The sequence below is a fragment of the Pinus tabuliformis genome, chromosome 6, assembly GCF_031772625.1.
Source record: "Pinus tabuliformis cultivar Carrire ecotype Pingquan chromosome 6, CPIR1, whole genome shotgun sequence".
In the NCBI taxonomy this organism is placed as follows: domain Eukaryota; kingdom Viridiplantae; phylum Streptophyta; class Pinopsida; order Pinales; family Pinaceae; genus Pinus; species Pinus tabuliformis.
This window is the reverse complement of record NC_142292.1, coordinates 69782378-69792420: the sequence shown is the minus strand read 5'-3', so window position 1 is coordinate 69792420 and position 10043 is coordinate 69782378. Positions and strand designations below refer to the sequence as shown.

Below are 10043 nucleotides of genomic sequence, written 5' to 3'. Positions count from 1 at the left end.
TGAGTACATGGTATATGGGATTTTATTTTTGGCTTGTAATCCATTCCTAAAAAGTTTAGATTATATCTGGGGAAGGTCTGTTGAAAAACGTTTTAGAGTGCTTGCCTAATTCTGAGGAAGGTCTCTTGAAACGCTTTAGAGTGCTTGCTTGCACATGCCTCTGGTTTATACAATCAGGTTTTGAATGATGTTTCAAAAATCTGTAGAATGTAGTCTTTTTATGTATAATAAAAGGTTATGACTTTTCATTTGGAGGAAAAAAATAATAATCCTTCAAATGAATTGTACGCACTAAGCATATTTCAGTGTTTTGCAATTCATGACATAATGCTCCTCTATGTGATATACTCATCGCAATAACCTACTACTTAAAAAAACAGTAACCACTAAAATTGAACGCAAAGTCAAAGTACCTCTAACTTCCAGCCCACTATGCAGTTGCCATCCAGGTCAAAAAAAAATCAATTAAAATTCACAATATCAACACTTGTGAAAAAGGAAAGAAAAAAATTACATTTTCCTGCATATAACATGATCAACAACTTCTAAACTGAATTGGACAATCTTCCCTGAAAATTATAAATGCTACGAATAGTTTCAAGCAAAACTTGTTCATGTTAACTTTATATCCTAAACTGAAATCAAAATATCAAGTTTCAGTTGATACCCTGAATAAAGAACGCCGAGCAGGTCTTGTAACAATTTGAACGATATTTACGTAGTAATACAGTGTTTCTCTATAGCATCACCCAAAGGGGAACTGAATGGTAATTCAATCTTTCCTCCCAAGTTTATTTCACAGAAATACAACCATGCCAATTTCAGCAAATATCCACTGACTAAAGAATTTTACAATGGATTATCTGAGAAATGAACCCATCAATCCGCAACCAATTTTGCACGCATGAGCTATGGATGCAAAAGTAGACACATTGGCATCTGCTTTGCTGACTAGTTATAATCATACAGATCATCTAATGAAATATCAGTAGAATTTTATCAAATTTCTCTCCATCCTGGTTGCATTCCATTCGAAGTAAGGGAATCTAGACATCGATGTCGAAAAATAAGTCTGAAGGAATGACAGCTGGAGGAACCAAGGTTGAGACACACTTGAACTGCAAAAATACAAACATTATCTTAGATAGCATATTGATAAAATCTAAAATCATATAGCTTTCCACAGTATTTAGTGAATGTAAGCTCAGCTTTACATAAATAATTTGCATTCACCTTGTGCTGCCGGTATTTGTCCCTAATCGCAGTGAGGGTGCAATTCTTCGTATTACATTGCAGTTCATGCAATTCCTTCACACATTCACGCAATTCAGATGCAGGATAGCAAGTATAGTGTTTCAGGGTAGCATTCTGGACAAGGTAAACATAAGATAGCTTCAGCACATCAAAACTGTTCAAACTTCAAACCTTCCATTACACTCCCTACTATCATCTTTATAAGCTATCAACAGATAATTATAAAGAAACCAAATTACCCAAGGCCTTGTTGTTGGATTCAACGTAAACTTTGCTAGAAATACTACAGAGGCGGCTATTAAAGATGGCAGATACTTAAGAAAACTGTACTCCAGGAGAGTCAATTCTGCAAGATAGTTGGCCAGAAACTCCAGCTGTAGAGACTAAACATGTAAAACAATAAGAATGATGTCATAATTTAATCAGTGATATGCAACCATCTAAAAGTATCAATGCAGTCTTTAATAGTACTCCATACCTTAATACACACTTGTGCTGCTCGTATAAAACGCCTATCAGGTAAAAGGAGATTAATAGAGTTGGCAGGAAATAAAGTCAGTACAACATAATTCTATCATAAAGCTGGACCTTTAAATTCACAAATAAAAAAAAATATCAAAAGAAAGAAAAATGAGATGAGCACACCCAAGGAAGCTTTTAATTGTGGCATCACTAAGCTCAAAATGAAGTTGACACAACACTTGTCTTTCCATTGCCACGACCTGGAAGAAATCATGATAGGATAACAAGTTTATATGATGACCTAATTAGGCAAATAAACAGGCACAGAAATTTGTAAGATTGTAAAATGGAAAACATTCCAACCTCGTCACGAAAATATGTATTGTCAGTAATGTAGCAGAATTCTTCCACCTGGGGTGGGCTTATTTCCTCGTGTTTCCTGAGTCCAAACACACAACCACAAGAAGGAAATATGAATATACAAAGCATATTATATGCAAATGATGCATGGAGCATAATAGAGGGAGCAATTGTGCTGGAAGTAATGATTCTTACGATGCAATCAACATGCAGGAAATGCCGACCAATTGTAATCTTTGCCTGACTGTAACATTACGAGAAAGATATCTGTCTATATAGGACACAGTCAAAAATAGGGTCTCTGGAACAAGTTTGTATTCCTCTGCAACCTGCAGTTTCAAGCATAATTAATAGCTTGGTAGAACTTCAAACTTCATACCTAATATGTTAATTAGAAAAGAACAACAATTACCTCAACAAGCCAGTCTATCAATATTCCCCGCATGCTAGTACTTATGTCTTGCTGAACTACCTCCATGTAGTCCGTTGATGGCCTTCTCTTCTTCTGCCAATGCCAAATATATAGACTAGAATCAACTCAAAAAAAGAACCACTTGAAAAATAAGTGTGCTTTAGATATTCAAAACATTCGAACATCATACAATCCACAATACTGTGGTAATAAAATGGACAACTTTCAGACAAGGCTGCCTGGCCAACTCTTCATGTCTTAAAAATAGGTGCCAATAATCCCCAACATCAACATGATATTCAAAATGATTACAAAATCTCTGGCTAGTGTTAGATGCAAAGTTATCCTCAGGCACAACAGACCTAATGGCAGAAGGATATTCCATGTTTGTCATGAACCAAAACGAGGGAAAATGAATAAAAATAAATTGAATGCTCAGACTTTAAATCAAGGGCCCTGTTCATTGTTCACCAGTTTAACAATAGAGACCTGGAGAATGCTTCCAAGCAAACAAAAGCAAATGTCTTGTAACATGATTAAGATGTGTTACTTCAAGTCAGCTAGACATGGGTGAAAGACCTTAATAACTCAACAAGAGTTTTTTGAAGGTACATACAACAATGATTTGTAGAATAATGTGATTTAGTCCAACCTCAACACATTTATTTAACATAAACATATACAAACATGAACAAACAAATTTACACAAGAATTTTGAAGCAATTTAGGAGAAACAAATACCTTCGATTGGTTATAAAATTGGAAACATAAATCAGATTGGTTATAAGTCAACGAATCCAACATTGTACAGACTATTGAGTTGATCTCCTGTATACATATAAGCTAGAGAGAACCAGAGATATATTGTGTACTAAAATAAGAAATGTCCATTAAGGGGGAATGTTAGGGGGGGTGTTCAAGTAAAAATGCAACAGACAAAGTGTCAAGTGAGGTGAATAAGTCAAATGTCAGAATCAAAATTCATTTGTTACAAAGAAACATAAGTTGGAAACGATAATTTCCAACATAGTTACCAACACTGTGCCTTTAAGAAAGGTCATGTAAAGAGAGTTATTTGTGCAATTTAATCTTCTGTAGAAGAAACAAAAAAAATGTGTTCTCCCAAAATCTCTGTAGAGTAAACGATCCTTTTTTTTGCATTAGGACATCGCACACTATAAATTTGACAGAGCACAGAACAAAAATCAGAAACTCTGCAAAAAGAATGGGAGAGAAATATTTACTTTCCCACTACAAAGCATGGTATAGAACAAATGCTTTCAGCATTTTGTGAAACAAGGTGCAAACTATTCTCCCCTTCAACCCTGAATCATGCAAGTTAGAATAATATCAATAAGATAAGAAGACAAACACTTTCCCCAAGATAAGAAAAGAAGACAAAGAGATGTCTTGGATGTTCTTAGAGAGATTTCACCAGTGAGATGCTAGAATTTTCTCTTGGAGGCACTAGGATTTGTGTTATTCAAGTAAACATTGGAGAAGAACATGACATTGAGGTGATGATGATTTGTCATGTGTTGTGTTATAGTGCTAGGGTTTCTACCCTAGTGTAAAACAAGAAGATAAGAGCTAACACCTTGGATGCTTTTGTAGCCTTGTTTTTGCGGGATGCATTGAGGCTAGGACAAGATCATGGAGAGCCTAGCTTGACGAGCCTTGACCTTGTTGTGATGTCTTGCTTGGAGGAAGACATAAATATTGTATTACTGATGTGTCATCGAGGTCTTGGTGCTTGCAATGATGCAATAGTTGAAGACCTAGCATTTGAGGACTCAAACCCTAGGATGTACATGTAGACTTGGAGGCTAACACCAAAGTTGTCTTGTCATGTGTATGATGCAATTATGTGATAGCAAGAAATATAACCAAGAATATGATAGAAATGCCCCTTCACTTCATATATCAAAATACTCTTATGGTAAGGCAAGACCATAAAATGAACATTTTATGGAAGTATCAACTCCTGCTCAGTTGGGGGCAACCTCCCAATGAGATAAGCTCCAATACAATTATATTGTCATGAATGCTCAATAAGGAGAACTTTGTCCTTATTTATAGCTACTAAATGCTAACTAATTATTAGGCCTTCTTTAAGTAGGCCAGATTACATTAAATTGCACCATACCTAACTATTCTTAACTCTAATGTGCATAGGCCCCTATTACACCCATAGGGAGAATCCCATGTATAGCAATGATGTATAGCAATAAACAATGGTCCCATGTACAAATGTTGACTACAACACTAAAATAGTCCAAGAACTAGGGTCCCATGTACAAGCATTCAAGTAATCCAAGAAGCTCATCTATAAACATAGGTCTAATGTGCAAATACTCATTTTGAATTCCAAATAATGCCACATGAATGGTTGAGTGTGGTGCTCAAGATGCTCACCATGGTCATGTGGATCCAAATTGATAGGGCCCTTGATAGCAAAAACATCATCGGTATAGCCATAAAAAAGTGATTCTAGAAGGAACATTACCTTATAGAAGAATCATAATAGAAATGGATAGCCAACACCTTCTCATGTCTTTTCTCATTCATGTGCTCTTCATATAAAGGGGTGTGTGTATCAAAGAGAAAACTAGGAGTAGCCATCTTTCGATCTATGACAACTGTCCATATACCATTTCTTGCAAGTTTACTGTAAATTACACCATGCCCATCTTTCTCTTTTATATTCCTCTTTAATATTTTTCCAAAGTGCCAAACTTCAGATTGCTTCACATCCTTTGTATAGTTTTTGTACTTAGTGCTCCAAACTCGGTAGCCCTGTACGAACTACTTAGATGTTCATAATATCATATTCCATAGCAATTTCAAGAAAAATGTAGGAGGGGATTCCTCCACAATTTGTATATAACCTCAAATATGCCTCAATGATGGAGGCTAATATATCCATGTTAAATGCAATATTCCACTATAAGTATGAGAGCCAAGGTTTCAAAGCAAAAACCAGAGAAACTTACATTTAATCACTCTCTTATAGACAAACTAGGATTTTTAATGCCCTACCTGAACCTATTATCTTACATTATCTTATTAGCCTACCTGCTGAGTGATTGACTTTGTGCTTAATTACAATAAGTATTATTAGTATACACATGAGGTATGTGTATGCTAGCTGCATAGCCACACCTCAAATGAATACACTAGTAATACTAGACCAAATATATGTTTTGTTGTGAACACAAACAACCAATTTATGATGGAGCCGAGGAGGGTTCATTAAGTGGAAGCAAAGCATGTGCTCAAGTATCTTCGTGATACGGTGGAGTTTGGACAAAGGTATGTCAGAGTTGTGAAGTGCAATTGCAAGGCTAGACAAATTCGAATTAGATTGGGAGTGTAGTGAAGTGTAATGATCGGCAATGATCTCATGGTTTAGCACAAAGCAACATTCAGTGGCACTTAGCTCAGCAGACGTTGAAAACATGGCAGTGAATCTAGCGAGTTGTGAGGCCATATGGCTTCGCAAGATGTTCGCAAGATTGTTTAGTCTTGAGATGGGGCCTACAATGATCCACTGTGATAACAAAAACTGTATCAAGCTTTCAAAAAATATAGTGTTTCATGACAGGTGGCAAATATTCATGGCAGATGACAAATATAGAGAGCAAGTAGCAAATATTCTCACCAAGCCCCTAGTGAAGGGTAAGATTGTTTTCTAAAGAAAGTTAAATTTAATCCTACCTCTCAATCATTTTAGAGATTACAAATATGGCATATGGAGAATTATAAAAGCAGCCTAAGGGAGAGAATGAAGACACAAATGAAGAGATATTCAAAGAGTTTTTTCAATAATTTGCAGAAGTAATATTGCAGATTTTTGTGAGAGATTCAAAAGGGCTGAAGAAGAAGGAAAAAGATAGCAGAAGAATTTTCTGTAGCTAGCTGCGAAAGACATTAGTAGGGATCCGCACGAGTGAGATGGCCGATGATTCTTCTACATCAAGGAGGTCACTTGTGTGAGTCAAGGGGGTTTTCTGAGCAAGACAAGCCCACACATGTGGATGCACAAGGGATTGAGGAGGCCGAGAGGGTTACTGATTTTGCTGGAAGAATTTATCTCAAGTTTTGTTGTAATTTCCTTGTAAATTCTAAGAGCCATTTTCCATGGATAGGGAAGCCCATAATTTCTCGGAGAAATTAACACACTTCCTAAGTTGCACGAAACGGGGAAACGCGGAAGCGAAACGAAACGGGGAAGCGAAACGAAACGCGACCTCCCCAAATTTTGGAAACGGGGAAACGCGAATATATATAATAATATATATATATATATATTAAAAATATTTAAAAATTATTATTATATATATGTGCAATCATAAAGCATGAATGATACATTTACTTACATAAACATTTAAACATTAAGATTAAATTTACATCACATTTACTACCTGGAAACCCTAAATAAAAAAAATAAATAAATAAATAAACAAAAAAAAAAAAAAAAAAAAAAAAACAAGTGTTTTTTTTGGGGAAACGTGGCACGTACGGCCTGGAAATGCGTTTCCTGCCGTACGGCCAAGTTTCCGTTTCGGGAAACGTGGCCGTACGGCCGGAAACGCGTTTTTAGGCCGTACGGTACGCGGAAACGCATTTCCATTTCGTTTCCGTACGGAAACGGACCCTGTACCTGCGTTTCCTGCAACTTAGCACACTTCCTTCTTATATGGCATGACCTACTAATGAGCTAAGGTCAAATACAAAAATGTTCTCATACTAAGAGATAAGTTACACAATAACTCAAGGATAAGCTTTTCCAAATGTCCAAATATATTCATACATCCAAATCATATCTCAATAATGAAGACATGATCCCTATTATCTTATTGTATGCATCCCAGGAGGAGAGGCTAGAATTAGTTTGATGCAGGAAACCCACAAGCTGTTGGCCATTTTGGTGTAATAAAAACAGAAGCAAACCAACAAAAGCCATGAATGCAGACTGAGGTGGCCAATTTATCCAGCGTTGTGCACTATGAAAAATTGTAAACCAGCAAATATAAAGTTAGTGTTGTATATTCCTCTTCCAGTGTGTTCAACTCTTTCAGAAGGGATCTCTATGGACTTTCCGGGTGGGCTGCCTGAAACATGAGAGAAAAGGCTACCATACCTGCAACAGTGTCATAGCAGGGCCATTCATCGCTCAACCAACAAATTGCCTTTTAAAACCTGTTTGAGATTACCGCTCCAAACTCCAATTGATAAGGAGTTATAAACAAGGTTGCAGGTCCAGTAATGAAAAGCTTAGCAAAGTTAAATCATATAAGGGATTCAGAAAAACCATTCCCAAGTGCAAGCCTGATTGAAACAGTCTCGGGTGGAGTGAAAATAAATGTCCACAAAAGGGCAGCTCCCAATTTTCATCCAGTAAGTACAGGAGAATCCATTTAAGCTGGAATTATCCAGTTATATTTCTGATTATTTATTGAGAAAAGAACAGTAGTGATAGTCATATGTTACATATGAATTGCGCCAGTTGTTATAGTCATATCTTACATCTGAATTACTTGTATTACACAGCTGAAAAGTCATATTGCTATATAAATATGAAAAAATTAAGGGTAGGAAGTCAAAAGTACCTCAATTTTGTGAAGATGGTCATAGATATCAGAGGCATAGAATGCGCACATCTGAGGATCTCTGTTATCTGCGTCAATGTCAACACTCTTAGATCCTTGCACCCCTGCTGCGACTGGAGTCCTTTCTTCAAATAGGTGGACTGTAACAAGTATCATTGTTACAACAGTTGGCATACATGAAAAATGCAGCTTACGTTGACTAGTTAAAAAATAGAAACCCTTCTAGTTTTGAGATTGAAAATGAACAAGAAAGGCATACCAATACATAAAACACAAAAAAATACCATGTTTCCAGAAACAGGAAACAAGAAATGGAAGACAAATGGGTCTAAAGGATTTGGGGAAATAAGAATTATGAACGCCCCCCAACCTCCTCTATATTATGCATTTTAAATATTATGCATATTAAATTGATTAGTAATGCACCACCAGAGAGGAGTGGGAACAAAAACAAGAAATGAACCCCTGTTCAGGTTTCTGGTAACATAGAACATAAGCAATGAATCACAGGGTTTATTCATTGAATTACCTTCCAATGGCTTTGAATGATGCTTTGAAATGTACAGGTTCTGCAAGGTTTTCTTCTCCAAGGAAGCAATATCTGAAGCGCTGCTGTTGGTGGCTAGAGCTTCCGTAGTAATTGAAGCTGTACTAATTGCAGAATCATAAGCAGTTGTACTTGAAATCTTTTCTGCTGGAGATAAAGTACTGTTGTCTGGATTAGAGGAAACAGAGCTACTGTGGGCCACATTGTTTCTCGGAACCCTTAGATCGACATTACTGGGTTTTGCAGGGTGTCTGGGAATAGACGATTTTGCAGCGCCCTTTTGAATTTCAGAGTCTCTTGTGCCACTGGGTGCCCCTCTAGCCCTGGCCTTTGAAGATGTTGGTTGGGTAACAAATCCCTTGACCACAAAGAAATCATAAAGATTGTTCATGCTTTTACAAATTCAGACTGAAATTAACAACAGCATACTGCCCAGTCCAAATACAATAAGTACTCTAAGAACCCTAAACCCCTTGCATACTCTGAATAGAAATGACAAACCAAGAAAACCCAATGGAAGAGAATTTTGAAAATGTTCTCACCTGGCTGTGGGGAATGCCATGCTTAGATTGGGTGGGGGGCTGATTTGTCAAATTGGAAAGAGGAACGCGTCTCCTAGACTGCTGAACAGGCGGAACAGCGCGACTCCGCGATCCAACATTGAGAGAGGCTCTCTTCGGATGCGCATCGTCCTTCTGTGGAATTTCTGCCGTCGTCCGCGATAGCCCGGCTGCTGCAACTGAGGGATTTTCACGGGATTTTAATCTACGACTTTGCTCTGCCATTTTTTTCTGTGAAAAGATAAAATCCTTCAAGATACCCGAGCCTGCTTGAAATAAGCACCTGCCGGCAGGAAATGCAAGGGGGAAAACGGAAAATTAAACAGTTAAATCGACATGATGAATGCAATTCGGACAGTTTAACAAACAGGAGGCAATAATCCAACCGGTTCCCGTCGCCTTTGATTTTAAAAACTAGCTTTCGATGTTCACATTAACACTATACTTAGTAACGATCCTACCGTTGAAGCCCTGCAGGAACCGAGCGTAGAATAAGGTTCAAAATTTTGAAAATCTGAGAATTATACGATTCTTCATATGTACATACTCTTATTTAAATCGTATATTTTACTAATACACGCTCCCCTTTGAAATACCATATTTTACGGGCAATTTATCTCCTTATGAGTTTTATTTTGTGCCTCACTCAATCTTAATTTTAGCTAGTTTTAATTTTAATTTGGAATATATTAAGTATTTTTAATGGGGTGGGTTTAATTATTAAGGATATTTGTATTAAGGTGGGTTTAATGGTTAAGGATATTTGTTTTTTTTAAGTTGTTCCTTTAAACTATGATAGGTAGAATACATAGTGTATATGTTTTATTTTATTTTTA

The 10043-nt window shown here is 36.7% G+C and overlaps 1 protein-coding gene across 1 annotated transcript; it reads right to left on the bottom strand.

Annotated features, from left to right (window-relative positions):
• Positions 1 to 713: 713 nt before the first annotated feature.
• LOC149257289 (cyclin-A1-4-like) lies at positions 714 to 9664 on the bottom strand. Its single transcript, XM_089369537.1, has 11 exons — positions 9190 to 9664; positions 8630 to 9005; positions 8101 to 8240; positions 2489 to 2581; positions 2272 to 2405; positions 2080 to 2155; positions 1900 to 1976; positions 1733 to 1766; positions 1494 to 1637; positions 1234 to 1368; positions 714 to 1118 (listed from the first exon to the last, which is right to left on the bottom strand). Exons 1-11 carry the CDS (start codon positions 9430 to 9432, stop codon positions 1047 to 1049), a joined length of 1524 nt encoding a protein of 507 aa, XP_089225663.1. The 5' UTR covers positions 9433 to 9664; the 3' UTR covers positions 714 to 1046.
• Between the last annotated feature and the right edge of the window lie 379 nt (positions 9665 to 10043).

Coding starts and splice junctions, on each gene's coding strand:
- LOC149257289 (XM_089369537.1), bottom strand. CDS start 9,432: ATGGCAGAGCAAAGTCGTAGATTAAAATCCCGTGAAAATCCCTCAGTT. Junction 2,406..2,488: donor TGATAGACTGGCTTGTTGAG/GTAATTGTTGTT, acceptor TTGAAACTGCAG/GTTGCAGAGGAATACAAACT. Junction 2,156..2,271: donor TCCTGCATGTTGATTGCATC/GTAAGAATCATT, acceptor GTTTGGACTCAG/GAAACACGAGGAAATAAGCC.